The sequence below is a fragment of the Acinonyx jubatus genome, chromosome E4 (assembly GCF_027475565.1).
Source record: "Acinonyx jubatus isolate Ajub_Pintada_27869175 chromosome E4, VMU_Ajub_asm_v1.0, whole genome shotgun sequence".
Classification (NCBI taxonomy): domain Eukaryota; kingdom Metazoa; phylum Chordata; class Mammalia; order Carnivora; family Felidae; genus Acinonyx; species Acinonyx jubatus.
Window position 1 is genome coordinate 31121813 of NC_069395.1, and position 20053 is coordinate 31141865.

The 20053-nt window shown below is 36.3% G+C and overlaps 1 protein-coding gene across 6 annotated transcripts in view; it reads right to left on the reverse strand.

Annotated features, from left to right (window-relative positions):
* Positions 1 to 3448: 3448 nt before the first annotated feature.
* The window catches only part of PTPRC (protein tyrosine phosphatase receptor type C), a 123901-nt gene continuing 107296 nt past the window's right edge, over positions 3449 to 20053 (reverse strand). For all 6 annotated transcript variants that reach the window (XM_053209751.1, XM_027074629.2, XM_027074628.2 and 3 more), the window contains 10 exons: positions 18953 to 19110; positions 18594 to 18729; positions 16355 to 16504; positions 11930 to 12020; positions 10534 to 10667; positions 9737 to 9871; positions 7216 to 7338; positions 6815 to 6993; positions 5584 to 5719; positions 3449 to 4242 (listed from right to left, as the gene is read on the reverse strand). In XM_053209751.1, coding sequence (XP_053065726.1) covers positions 3967 to 4242; positions 5584 to 5719; positions 6815 to 6993; positions 7216 to 7338; positions 9737 to 9871; positions 10534 to 10667; positions 11930 to 12020; positions 16355 to 16504; positions 18594 to 18729; positions 18953 to 19110 — 1518 coding nt within the window. In that variant the 3' untranslated portion in view covers positions 3449 to 3966. The remainder of the gene's footprint in view (positions 4243 to 5583; positions 5720 to 6814; positions 6994 to 7215; positions 7339 to 9736; positions 9872 to 10533; positions 10668 to 11929; positions 12021 to 16354; positions 16505 to 18593; positions 18730 to 18952; positions 19111 to 20053) is intronic.

Below are 20053 nucleotides of genomic sequence, written 5' to 3' on the forward strand. Positions count from 1 at the left end.
TTCACCTGAAATTGTAAATGAAAGAGCTGAGTTCTGAATGTGTCTTCTGGAAGAACCTTTCAGATTGTTCCAGTTGTAAAATTTGTATAAGAGAATGAAAGCACAGCCTTTTCTACTTATTTCAACAAACATACTTTTCCTTTGAAGTTGTACATGTGGAAGTCTTCATATCAAGGAATATGTTACAATTAAGCAGGGGCAATTACCACCCATTTATTTTGACCTAATATAGTTCAATGAGAACATTTTATAACAAATCTCCAGTGTAAAGTAAAAATTAAGATCAGTCCTAGTTAGTTAAAAGAAATAATAAACTTTATATTTTGTGGTTTTTTAGCAAAATTAGATATGAAAATTTCACTGTACATGTATTGGAGTTTTGGGTAGAAGCTTACACTTCTAAAATTACCATTGCAAAGACATTCAGCTAATCACTACACACAGTTTTACAATTTCAAGGGACTATTAAAACGTATACCTCTTTGCTGAAAATATTTATCACTGTAAAATGTTAATGAGTTGGGAGCTCAATTTTTTAAAAGATTTTTTGTGTGTGTGTTTATTTATTTAATTTAAGAGAAAGAGAGAGAGCACAAGCTGGTAAGAGGCAGAGAGGAAGAGAGAAAATACCAAGCAGGCTCTACGCTGTCAACACAGAGCCTGACACAGGACTCCATATTATGAATGGTGAGATCATGACCTGAGCTGAAATTAAGAGTCGAACACTTAATAGCTGAGCCACCCAGGTGCACCTTGGGAACTGAATTTTAAGAACAGTAAACTTATCTTTTATTTCCAATGATTCCTGGTACCAGAAATGAAATAAACTTTAAAAGAAACATAACCTAGTCTCTTTTAGCCCAATAAATATAAAACGGGATCCACAGCCCTGTCCCTAAAATGGACCAGATTTTATTAAATTGGAACTTTGCACTCAATTTTTCTAAATAGATCTTGGAATTACTAATGGCAGTACCAAACTTTAGAAAGTGAGTCTTTTCTATCTCATGGTAGATTCTCTAGGAATGCAACCGGTAGTCATAGACATGAGTCTATAATTCACACATTATTTTTTTTCAAATAAAAATCATAGACATATAATTCTATGTTCTAATGCAGTGAGCCCTGCCTTCTGACTGGTATATATTCTCAAAGATTAGTGGGCCTTCTGACCTCCTAGTCTATCTCTCCCTTTACCACAACTTCTCACTTGAAGAAGAAAACAAAAAAGTTTCCAACTTGCTTCTTAAACTAATAGGAACTACCATGGATCTATTTTCTAACTATTTATTTTGTTATCTTCTCAAAAGGATGGACTCAAGTGGAAAATACACATTAAAAATACACAGCATCTACATTTGGAAGATGTCACTTGCAGCTGAAACCTCAGAGGAAAACTTTACCTGTAGACTCTTTAAAATTCAGAACTTTTGCTATTTGTATTTTGAAGCAGCTCACAGATAAATAATCACAGTTAACACCAGTCTACCGCATATTAAAACTGTGAATTTTAACATTATCTAGTAAATGGCGACTGATCACATTTCAATTGGAGAAACCAAGGTATAAAAGTCTGGGTGATTAATTAAAGAAGTGAAAGCAAGCTTTATTTCTTTCTGTTGCCCATAATGGATGCTTCTCAACCCCCTTTTCTTATTAATAAGTAAGGAGACAGTAAATAAACTCAGTATAAATTAGAAACTATTGTTTCATTCTAAAATTCACCTCTTCTCATAGTTAACAAGGTACTGTCCAATAATGTAAGAATTGATTCCTAATTTCACATGTCCAATAAAAGAATTAGAAAGATAAACATAAGATAAATTGAGTTGAATGGAAAGCAACTGATGATGTATAGTTAAGACACTTAAAATCAGTCAGGAGAGAGAAGATACAGAAAACCGAGCCAACCTAAAGGTAGTGGAATTAATGTAATATGCTGATGCAGAATTCACCAAAAAGATTGTTCGTCATTACTTTTTGAAAAATACCATTTTTCTTAATTTTTTTTTATAGATCCTAAGCAATTGTTAGACCATGGATCTTTTAAAGCAATTGAGACCTGTGACATTGCTGTACAAATGTTCATTGCATTAAGCTTATATTTTAGTATGTGCTTACATTGTTCATATATGAACATGTAACACAATATGTTACATATAAGAAAATATAATGATTGGATTTTATTATGATTATTGATGTCAATCTCTGGTAAAAGCAGTCTAAGAATTTTTTTAATTTTTATTTACATTCCAGTTAGTTAATATACAGTGTAATATTCGTTTCAGGTGTACAATATAGTGATTCACTTCCATACATCACCCTGTGCTCATCATGACAAGTGCCCTCCTTAATACCCATCACCTATTTAACCCATGCCCACACCCACCTCCCCTCTAGTAACCGTCAATTTGGTCTCTGTAGCTAAGAGTCTGTTTCTTGCTTTGTCTCTCTCTTTCTCTTTCTCTTTTTTTTTTCCCTCTGCTCATTTGTTTTGCTTCCTAAATTCCACATATGAGTGAAATCATGGTATTTGTCTTTCTCTGATTGACTTATCTTGCTTAGCATAATACTCTCTAGCTCCACCCAAGTCACTGCAAATGGCAAGATTTCATTCTTTTTTAGTGCTGAGTAATACTCCATTGTGTATATGTATCACATATTCTTTATCCATTCATCAATCAATGGACACTTGGGCTCTTTCCATAATTTGGCTATTGTAGTCTAAGCATTTGAGAAATTCAAAGCAAATGCACTTCTGTTGTGATGAGCACTGGGTGATGTATGGGATTGTTGAGTCACTATATTGTACACCTGAAACTAATACAAGACTATATGTTAACTATACTGGAATTAAAATAAAGTAAAATAGAATGGGTAAAAACAAAGTAAATGTCCTTGGATGAAAGTCAAGGATAAACTTTAGCATGGAAAATATGCATGTGCAATATTACATTTCTCATATCGGGATTGCATTCCATAAAAATAGCTAGATTAGGTTTCAAATGTAAATATTTCACACAAATACATTTGCATAATTCTATTTTTATCCTATGAATATTAATATCTATTGCATTTGTTTAAAGATGTTTATTTAAATTCAACTGCAACACACATAATTTTTGGTCAAAAGTATCAAGCAATGAATTTCACATATTATACAGAGATTACTGCAAAATTATAAACACCATGTGAGTATAACAAGATAGGCTTGCTTGAAAATTTTAAATTAGATTAAATGAGCTTGAAAGATAGGGACTAAATGCTAACATATGGAATGTAAGATTTCCAAATGTTAATATAGTTAACTTTCTTGTAGTAACTACACAAACACACACACACACACACACACACACACACACACACACACTACTTTTATGTCTATTTCTAGAAGTAAAATAGTAAACTATAAGATTTATATGAGTAGAACAAGGAGGACATCTTGAGGTCGTTTCAGAAATGTACATTTTATTCTTAGATCCCACACACAATTTATGATTTAAAAAATAGGTCCTTTAAGCTAAGTTAATATGTTCAACATAAAATGGGTTTTTTCTACAAAAAAAGGCAAGGTTTCTCAAAAGCACTTAAATTCACTTAAAAGCATCCTCTCTCCCTTTCCTGTTGCCATCTCTGTTTCTCTCTGTCTCTGTCTCTGTCTCTCTCTCTCTCTCTCACACACACACACACACACACACACACACACACATATACACACACACACAATCTAAGTCTACAAAGACGTTATTTTTTGCTTAATCGTGGGTAAAATTTTAACGTATGCAAAAGACTGTACAAAACATTTTAGCAAAACTATCTTAAATATGTTTCTACTGTAGCAAAATAGAAACTTCTCACAAATATTGGTCCAATGCACTTCGTTAATCCACTGTTTATCTATTTTGCCATCCTACTCCTAGAAAAATAGAAATAACACAACACAATGAGTCCTGTATACATCTTTTCCTATGCACTTTGAGTTAAACCTGGACTCGCAGGACCATTGGCGGAATGTTCTGGCTCCTCAGGGCTACTTGTGACTTTAGCACCTTCATCTTCTTTATTTCCTTCATTGGCCTTATCAAGGGCATCGGGTGAACTCACACAATTAGCATCCTGTTTTGCTTTGTCCAATTCATTATCAAATTCAATTTTATCTTCTTGATTGTTGCTTTTCTTTATTTGTCCATTCTGGGCAGGATAGGCACTAGCGACGATATCGTATAGGAATTGGTATTGCTCCTAGTAAGAGAAAGAAGCAAGAAAGATTATGTAATTATTATAAAGGAGGTTTCTGTAATTATTTGTATATCAGATGAAAATTAGCAAGAACTATTAATTTACTTGGAAGTCTTGGTCATTCTTACTTGTTCATTCCCCTCACAGGCCACGAGGTGTCTCATTTCCGTGACATGGCCCAAGATGCCACTTTTTGAGGTTAATGCTTCAGGAAGCCTATCCTGATCCCCATAGGTTAAATTAAGTGCCCTCATTTGTGTCCTTCTTATAATCTCTGTCATTTCAACTACTACACTGTTTAATAAATATCTGCCTTTTCCTCATGCTAAATGGTGAGTCTTTTAATGGCAAGAGCACATAACAGGCACTCAGTACACTTTTAAAATCAATATATGCAAGTTTAGTGTCATACATAATTAAAAGCTGCATATATTTGAGTGAGTAGCTAAGTTTATATGGCGACTGGTTATTAATTTCCAGATTGCTCTCTGCCAGCTGCAGAAGATCCATGCTTGATTGATTACAAAACTGTCACACTTATTATCCTCTCTGAATCCACACTTCTTTGCAATGTGACTTTGCAGACCCTTTCAAGAAGAGGCGGGGTCGATCTCCACATTCTTAAAGCTGAGCTGCCCCTGTGACTTGCTTAGATAAGAAAACGCAGAGGAGGGCACATTGTGCCAGTTTCAAGCCTAAACCTCAAGGGGTCGTGCGCCCTGCCACCCTACTCCTTGGAGATCTACCGCTTTTACGTGAATATGCGTGGGCTACTCTTTTGGAGACAGAGAGACCTGCATTCTACTCATCCCTGTTGCCAGAGCTAAATGCCAGCGACTGCCAATCTGCTGGTCGTAGAGATCATTTTGGACAAGCCAAGCTTAGTGGACATATCAACAGCAGCAAACCTATGAGTGAGCTTAGTCTAGACTGGCTGAACCTGACGTCATTGGCAGAAAGATTTCATTGTTCCAATATACTATTGAACTATAATAAATGTGGTTTTTTTTCTGCCACTAATTTTGGAGTGCTTTGTTACACAGCAATACACATTAATACAGGAGTAAAGATGGGGGGAAATTAGGGAATTCATGAGTGCTTGAAGAAATGTCTGACATGAATTGCCATAACAAATTGCTGGCAAGCTCCAGTTAGGTCTCTTATTTATATTAATGATAATTTCATGTGAATCGTCATGTAAAAAAGGAATATAAAAGAGAATAGAACAGTGACCAGAAGACAAGAAAAGGAAAAGAAAGGAGAGGATTGGAGAAGAGGGAGAGAGAAGAAAGCATCAAAATAAAAATGCAAAACACATCAAAAACAGCTATAAGGTCTACTTACAAATGTGGGAACCATTCCTGGTCTAGCTCTGCGCAGAGATTTTACTACTTGAAAAACATCTATCACTTCTTCCGTTTCTGCACTTTCCAAGAGATTTAACAAAGCACAAAACAGTCCTGTTTGCTGAGATCCATCTCTGTAAGAGGAAAAAAAGATTTAAAAAGAAAATAATTCTACATTTTATGGAAAAAGTTATATTAGAATAAAAACTGAAAGGGAGAGATAGAATGCATTCTTCACTTCATGTTTATTGTAATTATAGTATTCCAATCTTGTAAGAGCAAAACATTTCTGCTAAATCCATTTTTCGGGCAAACTATTTTCAGTTTGAGATTATAATAATCTTATACTTAAAAAAATAATTGTCTTAGGCTTTAAGCATATTTTTTCCTCTGTTTAACACCTTATAGATCATAATGTATTTTTATTTACATCTGAAGTTATCAGGACAACTTTCATAATTCCAATTTGCAGATGAGGACATCGAGATTTAGGAAAAGGAAAGACATGACTAGAAATCAATGAAACCAGAAATCCTGGACCCAATATTTTGTATATTATTAGACTGCATGCTTTTTCTCCTCTCTTCTGTTTCTCTAATGCTTTTACAAATGTCCACATTTCTGGATCAATAGAAAACTGATGCTTGGTGAAATTTTTCATTAAAAAGAGGACAACTCGATAATTTACCTAACTGTGAGAAGCATGTTACATTATAATAAATATTCAATTTAAAGAATATGTTATTAGCAGGATTTTATTTATTCAAGTCTTTTCAATTAATATACAACTTATAATATGTTTGCTGATGGCAAAGCATTCATTCCTCTGGATTCTGTTAACACCTAATAGAGTGGATCAGTGCATAGAAGCATAAATAAAATGTAATATCCATCCATCTGTCTGTTCATGCATCCTTCCATTCATTCATTAACTCATCCAGGACATATGACATTCCAGATTCAATGTTAGGCACTGGGACTGAAAGATGATATGACACTGGTAGTAAGAAATTTACAGACTAAAATGATTACACTATAATCATTTCTATCATATTTCTGTAAGAGCTATGCTGTGGGAGCAAACCTGAGAGAGTGACTGATTCCACAAGAGGCTTTCAGTGTGGGCCTGCATTTTATGTATTAGCATAAATAATCTAATGGGAAGTGTGGACCATGAAGTCAAGCATTATGAAGATTTTTTAGAGAATATGCTATCAAATCCCACCCACCCGCAGTGAATGAGGAGAGGCACATTCTTGTGATGCTTAGTTCCTTCAGTGGAATTCTTCTTGGGAAGTTTTTCTTTGAGAATCTGAATCATAGAGATTAATTCTTTGGGTTCTGGAGGAAGCTCATCCACATTCCAGTTATTATACTGGTACTGGTACACAGTCCGAAAATCTTTCCTCTAAAACCAGAAAAGAAGAGAACATTAACTCACGTAAGGTTCAGTCCCTCTAATAACTTGATAGTCACATTTTCTTCACAATTACTTTCATTTAACTCATCCTAAAGTTATAATAAAATATTATATACCTTTTGCTTTACTTTTATAGAGTAATGTTTATTAGTTCTTCTACCAGACCAATCACCAGATCAAAAATATATACTCCTGAAATTATTTATGTACCTTGGAATGTCTCAGTTCAAATACACGGAGGGTATAAGCTGAAGATTGGTTGGTGTCTTTCATATCAACTTGTATATCTCCATATGTCTGCTTTCCTTCTCCCCAGTACTGAGCACAGACTTCCTAGATAAGAAAGAACATGATTCAACACCTTCTTCACAAGTGTTCTGTTTGCTTTTTAACACATTGAGATCACCTCTTACTGTCTCCGTCTCTCTCCTCTCTCTCTTTCCTCCCATTCTATTAAGTTGAAATTACTAATTGTGTTCTAAAATTAAAAGTTGTCCATAAAACTCTACAATCTATCTTAAGTATCTTGGACATCCATTCTACAATACCTGCTGTTTGCTTGTGCAAATCAAGGGAACTGAGAAATACCCAAAGTGGCCAGGACATCACTGGAGTGGCTCTGTCACTGCTAGTGTAGGTCTTTGAGATTTGTTTCTCCCTTCCATACCCTTATTATCACCTCTTCAAAATTTATAGATTGAGCTGGTGTTGATCATGACCCCTGCCATAACATCTCACTGTCCCTCCAGTGGTCTTTGAGGAAGGAGATTTCATCCTTTAGTGCTTTGTCGCTGTATCTTGATGACCAACACCATGAGCAGTTTTTTATAAGTTAACTGCAAATCTAAGTAAAGGGTCAGATTGAAGAGTAGGTGGGTCACAAAAGTGTGTTCTCTCTCTGCAAATGGCTCTGTACCAACTACAGTTCCACAACTTCCGACAACAACAGGCAGATGCCTAAACTACCATTTCATTTTCCAGTTTTCACAGTTTGATGAAAAAAATAATTGCTAGAATACCATGCTGGAATTCTTAACAAGTTATTAAAAAAAAAAAAAAGTAGGGTGCCTAGGTGGCTCGGTTGGTTGAGCGTCAGATTGTGGCCTGGGTCATTATCTCGTGGTCCATGAGTTTGAGCCCCATGTGGGGCTCTGTGCTGACAGCTTGGAGCCTGTAGCCTGCTTCGGATTCTGTGTCTCCCTCTCTCTCTGCCCCTCCCCTACTTGCACTCATGTGTGCTCTCTCTCTCTCTCTCTCTCTCTCTCTCTGTCTCTCTTTCTCAAAAATAAATAAAAAACATTTAAAAAAATAAAAAGGAAAAGAAAAAAAAACCCATAAAATAAAAACAACATTCTATGTCAGGGATAGGGAAACAAAGAGAAGACAGAGAGAAAGAGAAGGCATATAACTGCATGCTTATGAGAGTGTTCATTAAATAGGCTTTAACATAGGGGCGCCTGGGTGGCTCAGTTGGTTAAGCATCCAACTTCAGCTCAGGTCATGATCTCTCGGTTTGTGGGTTCGATCCCCACGTAGGGCTCTGTACTGACAGCTCGGAGCCTGGAGCCTGCTTTGGATTCTGTGTCTTCCCATCTCTCGGCCCCTCCCATGCTCATGCTCTGTCTCTCTCTGTCTCTCAATAATAAATAAATGTAAAAAAAATTAAATAAGCTTTAACATATGCCATATAATGTGTTAGGTGCTAAAACTAAGTAAAATCTACTACCAGAGAAATTTAGATAACTCAAAGTATTAAGCGGAAGATCAAATACATGTCATAGGCATTAAGCAGATCAAAATGGACCTTAGGTTCACCTCCAACTATAGAATTTTATAATGCTGAATATTACATGAACGTAAAGAAGGCAGGATTTAGATAAATTTTTAAGGAGTTCTATCTAAACTCCTAAATATAAGGAGTTCATATATCTAAATGTGCCCTCTACTCCCATTTTGATCCTTTTCTAGAAGGATCTAGAAGGATCCTTTTCTAGAAGAAAAGGATCAAAATGGGAATAGAGGGCACTTTAGATATATGAAATGCCAGTAAATTAAGTCTCAGTGATGAAAATGTAGATTGTGTGTTAAGATTCAGTCAGAAAACCTTCTTGTCCAGAATAGAAATTATGGAAAACATAAAAATATGAAGAAAATGGAAAGATATATGAGGGTCTGGTTATTGAGGGTCTTCAATATCAAACTGAGGAGTCTGGTTCTCATCTTGAAGAAAATAGGAGGAAAACGTGTCAGTTGCTACTTGTTTGTAGCAAGGAGCGACACAGAGACAGCTGTGCATTAGATGATCCACAGTTGGGGGTGGCTGGGTGGCTCAGTTGGTTAAGCGTCCGACTTTAGCTCAGGTCATAATCTCACGGTCTATGAGTTCAAGCCCCACATGGAGCCACTTCAGATCCTCTGCCCTCCTCCCCCTGCCCCTCCCCTGACCCCTCTCCCTCTCTCTCAAATAAATAAATAAAACAAGAAAACAAACAGACAAGCAAAGTTGATCCGCAGATGGTGTGCAGTACCAGACAAGGGCCACATGAGAGATGGTCAGAAACCAGACATGAGTTGCTAGAGGCCAACACTGGGATGGAAGATGGTAAGGATGAACAAAGGCAACCGTGTGACAGAAGGGTCAAAAACACTTGGGTATATCCAACAAGTAATCCAAGAATGGCGAATGATATTTTATGACAGAAAAACAAAAAATATTCTTAAAAGTACAAACCTGGTCTCCGTTCTTCAGCCCTGTCAGCATAACAATAACTTTGACTTTTCTTTGGAATATCATCTGCCAAAAGTCGCCAATGGTCTCTTTTAGTGGTCCCTGAGCAGCAATCATCACTTCAGGTTTCCAGTAACTCTTTAAAAGAGAGAGAAAGAGAGAGAGAGGGAAAGAGAGAGAGAGAATCTGTTACTCTCGCTCACTGGTGAGAGAGCAGTGGATTCTTAACATAACTATTTGGAAATATTGTCACTTAATTTGATATCCATGCTTTCATATAAAAACATTAAGATTCTTAGGTCCTAGAAACAATATGGTATCTTTATGTAAAATACTTATTTGGTTTATGACAATACTTAGCTAATAGTATGAAATCAAGTTTAGAACATACACTATCCTAACAAACCTAACAAGTTTTCCCTTCCAAAAAGTTTTAAAAAGTTAATGTGGTTGAAAAAGAAAATACATAAGCATTTCAAATTATCTTCATCATGTCTCTACCTAATTGATGTATTTTCTCAAACTGTATTATTTTTCAAACTAATATGAAGAGACATGTTTGTCATAAATTGTAACCAATAAGCATTGTTTTATTTTGTATCAACCCATTAGGTTTGGATATCTTTAAGTCTTTCAGTAAGTTAAAATATAGTATTAAAAATTAACACTTTTTTATCAATCAATATATAGTTATGGCTAAGCTCATAATTCTTTTATAAATTCACTTAATGAATGGCCATAGTAATATAGTAGATTTTTCAAAGGGTTAGATCCTGGGCTTTGGAAATTTAAGTACCTACCATTATAAATGACGCATTGATGTATTTACTTGTTTCCTCTGAGTCACTGTCATCATCAGAAGATTCATCTGAATCATGCTCACTCTCTTTGCTCATCTCTAGTTCATGTTTAAGTGGCACTCTGTTAAAGTCATCTATGTAAAATAAATTAGTAGTAAGTCTTTCTTTAAAAAATCAAATCTCTGCTTGATTGTCAGGTAGAAATTAGAGAAGTGACAGATTGCATCATGGAAATTTACTAATCTATATGAAATGAGACCCTACATAAAATTCAGTTCTTAGTGATTAACAGATTATAAAAATGCAATCTAAGAAAAAGAAGGTCACAAAAAGTTTCTTGGAAAAACATGGGATATACCTCTGTGTTAAACAACAGATAGATACCATAATATTCCAATATATCATTCGATCTTTGACACATATACTTTAGTTTCCCATGAAATATCATCATTCTGCTAGATATAAGCTTAAATTCATAAAGAAATTAAAGAAATGCATAGTTTAGGTAAAAACCTAATTTCTTAATTATGCAATTAACATCAAATTAATAATCTAACAAGTATCTCAGATGACTTATTATTTAATCAAGAAAATTATTTAGTCCCATAATTTCTCACTTTCTCAATCTCTTTAATCTATAATTTCCTAATCAAATGATCTGATTAGCTATATAACCATCAACTTCAGATTTTGAACTAATATTTATAAAGACTTCAGAAATTAACTAGGCCAACCACATATTGATATGATTTATCCAGCTGTCTAGTTTATTAGCTTGGGTTATATTTTCTCCATGCTAATTTTACTTTATGCCAATGAATAAAATTATAGTTTTATCAGACATTACCTACTGATTCTTAAATAACAGAATTCAAGTATGGAAACTGTACATGCATTGATCTGTTAAATTTGATGATTAACAGTTTATAAGGTAGTTTCTACCTACTGTCAATCTCCCAGATAGAAGGAAAGGATGAAGAGAACACAGAAAGAAAAAAAGAAGTAATTTTTGCTGCTGGCAATTACCCTGAAACAAACAACTGAAATTAACTAAAGATGAGAGAGAACTAGTAAAGAAGACTAGGCCTTTTTTTCTCCCACCTGCAGAGGATACGTCTTTCTGACAACCCATTTCAGAAATAATTGGTAGAATGAAAATACTGAATACAGTCTATCCTCCAAAGTCCAAAATTCTTTGGAATTGGACTTTCAAAGAATTTGTTATAATTAAATATAAACAGACTCTTAGCTACTCTCTACTGTCAATCCAATGTTGAAAATTTGCTTCAACGTAATTTGTGTATGTGCATCTTACATTAAGCAAGTCCAAAAGAGAGTTTAATTTTATCTAATACCAAAAAAAAAATAAATAAATAACATAAAATGAACTACATACATGGAATGATGTTAGAGTTCCTGTTTTTACTTTTATTTTGTTCTTGATTTCCAATGTGCTGTGTCCTCCAGCTCCTATACGAGGGAAGTCTCTGAGGGTAAAAAATAGAATGGAACACTCCTTTTAAGATGTAAATATTGCTTTTGTTTATTATTGTGACATAAGATGCTCCCTAAAGTATTTCATCAAGTTTTGTGAAATTTACATGCATTTCCCATAGTTCACAATTTTTACATTTGCCTCTGAATTTTTCCTTTTAATTGTTCAAGCATTTAATATGTATTTTTTAAATTTTTTAATGTTTTATTTATTTTTTTTGAGAGAGACACAGAATGTGAGCAAGGGAGGGGCAGAGTGTGAGGGAGACACAGAATCCGAAGCAGGATCCAGGGTCTGAGCTGTTAGCACAGAGCCCGACATGGGGCTCGAACCCATGAACTGTGAGATCATGACCTGAGCCGAAGTCAGTCGCTTAACCGACTGAGCCACCCAGGCGCCCCAGCATTTAATATTTTTGACATGGAAATTTTGAACTAAATATGTACAATTATATAACAAAATATGTTTCCTACTAAAGAGCTGCTGAAAAGCAAAATAGCATGGTTTGTTCTTGTATAAGTTGAAGCACTATGCAGATGTTGATTATTATCCATATTGCAAGGGGTAACGGTAAATTATTTTTAAATGATCATAAATAAACTCTCCAGATATGGCATTCACAGGAGATTTGGCTCATGCTTCAAATAATTGATAATTGATTTGTTAATGCCTTCCCTACTGCTTTTCCTCTCACTCACAGTTGCTAATCAGTCAGCAAGACCTATCATTTCTGCTGGTGAAGCTCTCAAATCATTTTGCTTTTCTCTCTTTCTACTTAGTACAGTCCACTTTGATTTCTCACTTGGAAATGTCAACAGTTTCTTAACTGGCCTCTTTATCTTCAATCTCACTGGCTCTAATCCTCTTAAAACTTGAAACAGAGTCCACTGAGGCTCCTCAGAGGTCTCCCATCATTGGTAGGAAGTATTCAACCAATCCCTTTACTACTGCACAAAAACCTTAGGGAATGCACTCTTGATTGTCTGTCCCGCCTCACCCTTTGATAGGCCCCTTCCACTACAGCCAAACCAACGTCCTCATCTCCCCCTGGGAAGGGGTTGAACTGTCCTGAATCTTAGCAGATGCGCACATGTGTTTTCTGCTTGGACTGCCCTTTCCCTTGTCACTCTAACTTCTACTTGCCCTTTAGCTATCAGTTTAAGTGTCCTTTCTTCTGAAAGGTCTTTTTGCTTTCAGCCCTTTCTCCCCATTGGTCCTTAAATAAATATTTGTCAAGTGGATGAATAATCTAAACCAAGAGAGCTCATCATGTACAGTTTAGCAGGATTTTATACACATACAAACATATGTGCATGTGGATGTACATGTGAGTGTGTATATATATATATATATATATATATACACATATATATATATATATATATTTAAATATGGTTTGCTCTTTCAAACTAAATATGGCACCCTGTTTCAAACCCCATTTATTGCTGTGTAACTGAATGAATGAAAACCTCACCATTGAACACTAGGCCCCTTGAACACTTCCATGAACTGCTTGAAAGCTGATGCCTTGGAAAGTATTACAACACTTTTTTTTGCTCTTGTCTGAACAGTCACCCAGTGGTCTCTTCCCTCTAGTCAATACCCAGTATTATTGATAAAACTAATGGTTCGCCTTCCTTGAAGGCATGGAGGGGTTTTCATACCTCAGTCTGTGCTTGTTTCAGTTGCTACGAGTCTAAGCCTCCCAGGGCATCCATATTCTCTAGAGCTCTACTACTAAATAATTACCTAAATGATTATCCTAAAATACAACTCAATGTCTTATATCCCATCAACCAATGTCTTCCTCTCTGCCCTCTGGTGCTCATGGTCTGTTGTCAACAAACTGCCATCCATCTTAATGCTTTTCTTTCAATAGTCCCTTCACCTTTTTTCTGGGGAGGGGGCAGGTGCACCAAGTTAAACTTGAGTGTCCCTTGAGAACATTGCCAAAAATGCAGTAGTTCTTTAAAAAAAAAACAAACAAACTGAATTCTCCCCTCATACCCCATATACATCACAGCGTGAAAAGATATGTGCTGTCGGTTTCTACTTGTAAACCATTTCTACTCATTTCTCCTTCCAAATACCCAACTACTTTGATTTTCCTGAAATCACGTCACCTTCCTTTAACCTTTTTTAGAGGCTTCAGGTACTGATTACTGGATCACCCCACCTCCTTTAGTTTCAGACTTGTTTAATTTTTCTCCCCAGGTCTGTCATCATTCTTGTTTACTTCTACATTGACAAGCATGATCTAGCCAACACTCTAGTCTCTTCACTTCTCAGCTTCTTTACCTCCTATGACCTTTCCCTCCACTCCTCTGCCGTCCACTTTCTCCATTCTACCTTTTTAAGTTTCATTTCAAATGTTCATTTAAAAATTACAATTTCAACCATCCCATTATTGAAGATTGCCTCTTTTCTTCCCTGTCATTTGTTCTAGTATCTTCAGTTTAGCAACGTGCAAGTCTATCAAAACTTCCCATATATTGTCCTTAACATTTTCTCTATGTGCCCAATGTCCTTCTGTGGCCAGTTTGCTCTTTATCATCCACCACTGTATCATTCATTTGCAAACACCCTCAATTTCTTCACCTGGGACTTTCAAACTGTCACTTTAAGAAATCCTCTGTGGGGGTGGGGGATGGGCTGGGTGGCCCAGTCGGTTGAGCATCCGACTTCAGCTCACGTCATGACCTTGCAGTTTGTGGGTTCAAGCCCAGCATCAGGTTCTGTGCTGACAGCTCAGACCCTGGAGCCTGCTTCAGATTCTGTGTCTCCTTCTCTCTCTGACCCTCCCCCACTTGCCCTCTGTCTCTCTCAAAAATAAATAATAATAAACAAATCAAAAAAGAAAAAAGAAATCCTAGATGGGTTTAACTCAACTATCTGCATGCACAGCCCCTGTTTTCAATGTTTCTGTAGAAAACAATGAAACCAGATGACTCTCTTTAAATTCATGACCATAAATTTCAACTTTCTACTTTGATATAACTATTTCATATACTTCCCCTTTCTGAAGCATAAGCTCTGCTTTGCTTTTCTTATTCCTGTACCCCTAAAAGTTTAACTGATGATCTCTTGCTTCATACCCTCTTTAGAAAAAGCAGGCAATTGGATGAGAAATGCCTCAACTTCCTATCACCAATCCTACGAACTAACCAACATCTCTACTCTCATCTTCTTTCTACCTTTATGCTTAGATGGAATAATTTCACTGCTCCCATCAGTTATAGTCTCTGGGTTACACTCTCTCACTATGTCTATCTGCAAATCACTTTGACTCTTATGCCCAAAATTGTACAAAGGGAGCAAAATTGTACACAGAGCAAAACCCCAATCATATTTGTTCAGTGAAAGAAGTTACTCTTTCTTTTAGTGGCTTTACGTAAGAATGTTTAAATGGCATTCGTAAGTGTTTCCAAACGGCATATAGGGGGGCAAGCAGTTAGTGTACTGAATATGCTTGATTTATCAGCTGAAAGGGCAAGAAAATAGCAATTAAACATCCTTCCCCTCAAGACTACTGTGGTAGACTGCTAGTTCTTACACGATAGTACAGGTCTTCTGGTGGATTGTGTTACGTGGTGATTATTACATGCTTCACCTCCACCCCCCACCTCATCCTTACTTTGAGCCAAGACATTAAACAATTCTGCATCCGATTAAAGCATGTTCCTGGTCTTGTGAAACTCTCCAATTTGACCAGCTTGGCAGTTCACAGACAGTTTCAGTAAACTTGATATCAGTAGTGAAAGAGAAAAGGTACAAAACATTTTGTTTGGACAACTGAGCAATCTGGAGATAGCTCCACAAATTCTTGGAATGAGTGAACTACATCCTAGGCTGGCTTTCAGAGTAATTGCCTAATAAATAGGTTAGGACACATGTATTTATCCTTTAGTTTCTGTCTACCAGCTCCAGCCAGTTAAACTTCCTAAGTAGTCATAAACTCCTCTAATTATTTCCTTTACAAACCCAAACCAGATGTAGTTTTAAAAGGTGAGATGCTACATTGCCTTTGGCAGACCAATTTTGTGGGTATTACTATTATTTTGACACTTTATTTTATACCAGCTTAATGAGAAATAGTTAAAAGGGGAGGGCTGGGGACGCATTTCTAGGCTTAAACAAGTCTCCTGCATAACAGCTGTGTGCTTTTAGGTATTTCTCTTAAACTCCCTTTGTCTTAGTTTCCTCATCTGTACTCCATTGGTTATGGTGAGGCCCAAATTCAGGAATCATGCCGAATGCACACCCCCAGAAAATAGCCCTCATGAAAGTTAACTTTAGTAACTATTATTATTGCTATCACATCATTACCTGGAATTCAGCCTCTAGGGGAGACGGCTCACTGGGGGGATCTCTTTTCTTCATGTTAGGTAGATATGGATGTAATTCAGACAAACTCACTTCCGTTTCCCCAAATTGGTTGTATTCCACCAAGGCCTGGTGGATCAAGATATACTGTGCCTACAATTTCAAAGAAAAATATGGATAATTAATTGATAACTTCTAGTCTTATGAATCATATTGAAATAAATTATGCATCTCTATAATTGTGCTCAGATTGGGACAATGTTTGTAAAAGAAAACCAATGCCCATAACATTTGAATAGTATGGAATTTGGCTCTCACAATTCTCTGGAATGTGAGCAAATTCCACTTCAGATCATTTTTGCAGAAAAACAAATAGCTTGGTACATAGATTAAACATATACTATGTAGTGCATAACTTTTATTTGATTCCTAAAAATTAGAAAACATTACCTGTTACTTCCTTCAGTGACCATTATTGAGCCAGTGAGTCAAATTACTAATATATAAAACTCTAATAAATATCTAAGAGGAAAAAAATCAAATTGATACTCCATACAACACATTAGAAAAAAAAGGTTTCTAGAATCTTTTAAAATAGAGAAAATTATCAAAAAAACACAATACGCCAAATCCACATTTAACAACTCCTAACATTGTTATCATATTTGAATCCACTATTTTTAAATAAGTGACAAATTTGTGATAACATTTAAGCCTCTTCAACTACTAATGTTAGTTTCCTGAGTTTGACTATATCCTTTTAGCCCATTTATTTTTTCCACAGGAAATAATTTTTCCTTTTGTTCCTGGTTGACAATCTATTTTTATTCTTCTATAGTGATACCCATGTATCTGTAAGCATTGTACAAATGTGTGTGCTTTTTAAAAATTGTGTAAATTGGGGCGCCTGGGTGGCTCAGTGGATTAGGCATCGACTTCAGCTCAGGTCATGATGTCACGGTTCGTGAGTTCAAACCCCGCATCAGGTTCTTTGCTGTTAGTGTAGAGCCCACTTCTGATCCTCTGTCTTCCTCTCTCTCTGCTTCTCCTCTGCTTTTGCTCTCTCTCTCTTTCTCTCTCGAAAATGAATAAACATTTAAAAAAATAATAATAAATAAATTAAATTAAATGGTATAAATAATATCTTACATGTTTCATTTGGTGACTTTATTCACTCTTTGTTTTCATCTGAACATGTAACCAGATAGATAGGTACAGACTAAGATTATTCCTTTCACTGTAGCATAGCATGCAATTGTGTGTCCACGTATTGTTTGCCCTTTATCCCATAAAGTGCTTCCTTTTTTTCCCTTTTGCTATTCTATCAATGTTGAATTTAACATTCTTTTTTTTTAAAGTTTATTTATTTATTTTGAGAGAGACAGAGTGTGTGTGTGAGCAGGGGAGGGACAGAGAGAGAAAGGGAGAGAGAATCCCAAGCAGGATCCTAGCTCTGAGCCCAGTGCAGGGCTCAAATTCACAAACCGTGACATGAGCCAAAACCAAAGTTAACCGACTGAGCCACCCGGCTGCCCCTAATGAACATTCTTGCACGTGTTTTTAGTTATGCACATTTATAAGTGCTTCCCTTGGGTATATACATATATGTGGAATTGCTGGGTCAAGTGCAGGTATTTTCAATAATAACCATCCCTTACAATTACTGGTTACATACTTGTGCCAGAGACTTGCCTATGCATTTTCCTTGGATTACCTTTTTGTCATAACTCTATAGGGTAAATATATCACTGTGTCCATTTTACAGGTGACTTAACTGAGGCACAGAAACATTAGAAACTTGTGAAACTGTACATACCATTAAGAATTAACAGCAAGATAGGAACCTTGGAAGTCTACTTCAAAATCTGGACTATTATTCACTCTACTACTCCGTGTCCCTAGCTCTAATTTTATGAGATGCTGTCAAATTAGTTATCAGTGTTTTTGTTTATTTTTTTCCTTTCTAACATGTGTAAATGGTATCTTATTATTAATTTGTGTGCTTGTTTGTTCACATATATTTATAATCATCCTTCTTCTGCAGGACTTTCAGCCACTAACACGAAATGTTCCTAACTATAATTGGTGCTTATCAATTGATTTAGTTTTCATGAAATAAAAAGAAAACTATTTTCACTCAGTTGAGAAGAATTTGGATTTCTTTTAAGATCACCATTCCCACCACAAAAAGACTTCAGTCAAAAAGCAAAAGGGATAACAGTGATTGAAGGGGAGCACATACCTCCACTTGAACCATCAGGCACCTCTGTCGCCTTAGCTTGACGACATAACCATAAACGTCCACTTTGTTCTCTGCCTCCAGGCCTTCTAGCATGGCGTCAATTCCAATATAAGTGCCTGTGCGTCCAACACCAGCACTGACAAAACAACAAGCAAACAGACAAACAAATAAACAAAGTGAAGGCATGATCATGGCGGGGAAATGAAAAGACAACAGGGGTGAAGCAGAGGAAAGGTAAAAGTCTCTCCTCACAGACTGTTTTCCAAACCAGCAATTGCCAAAGGGAAGGGTGTTCTCTAACAGCCCAAGAGGAAGAGTTGGGACAGCCCTGGTGCAGGCCTTGGGAGTTCTCCATGTACCTGCAGTGCACCACAATGGGGCCACTGAAGAAGTTGCTGAAAGCGTTCACTCTCCTTCTCAGCTTGAGGAGCAGGTGAGGATCCTCAGGAACCCCGTGGTCAGGCCAGCTGGTGAACTGAATGTGAGTCACCTCTCTTCCGGTTGCTTTTTCTTTTTTCTAGGGGAGAGATAATTTTTTCTCTGAGATGATTTTCTTGCAAGCAAATTATCTGACATAAATAAGTGGGGGCAGGGGGGAATCCAGTATCAAAAACTCCTCATGCAAAGGTTTTCAGCCATTATTACATTTTTTCTTTCCAATTAATCACCAGGAGTTGAGATGTCATGCAGGGGTGGCATGCACTAACCAGCAAGCAATAACTTACCAGTAAGGTAAGCAAGGTGTGGTAAGTTCGTGGAAACTGCTGGGAACTTTCATGCTGCCATGCCAAAACCAAACAGCAAAAACACACACACCAAAAAATGGGAGTGTGGGTAGGTGGAAAAAGATATGAAGTAAAGGCCATTCTCACAGTTCTTTGAAATATTTCCACTTGGTAGGCCAGCAAATTTTCTTCATGTGAAGAAAGTCTGATTAATTGTTCTGTTAATGCTATACTTCTTAGCATTAGAAAGGTCAGCTCAGACTGTAGAGAGACAACTGAGGAAACTCAGCCCCAGACTACAGCTCGTATTTGTCCCAACTTCAAGATAATCACTACAAGATGAGTAATTCATAGTTCTCTGACCTGGTATGAAGAAGAACCACCTACATTTAGGTAACAGAAGAAACAACAAGACTTGGGAGGTTGTAATTGTCTGATGGGAAATGATTATGTTAATTAAGAATAATGATGAGACTAATCAATGCAACCAGATCTACATATTACCCATAAGTATGGATGGGGTGGGGGTCTCATGCCTAAGTCCATCATGTATTTAACCACAAACTATTGGTGGTGGAACCACTGTTCCATAGCCTTCTGTGGCCCATAGTAGTTAGTAATGCCATGGGAGCCTTAGAAGGCCTTGGAAGAAATATATAATTGAAAGCGGTTGTTTTTGCATCTTTAAACAGCTTTAAGATATATTCACATAGCATAAAATTCATTCATTTAAAG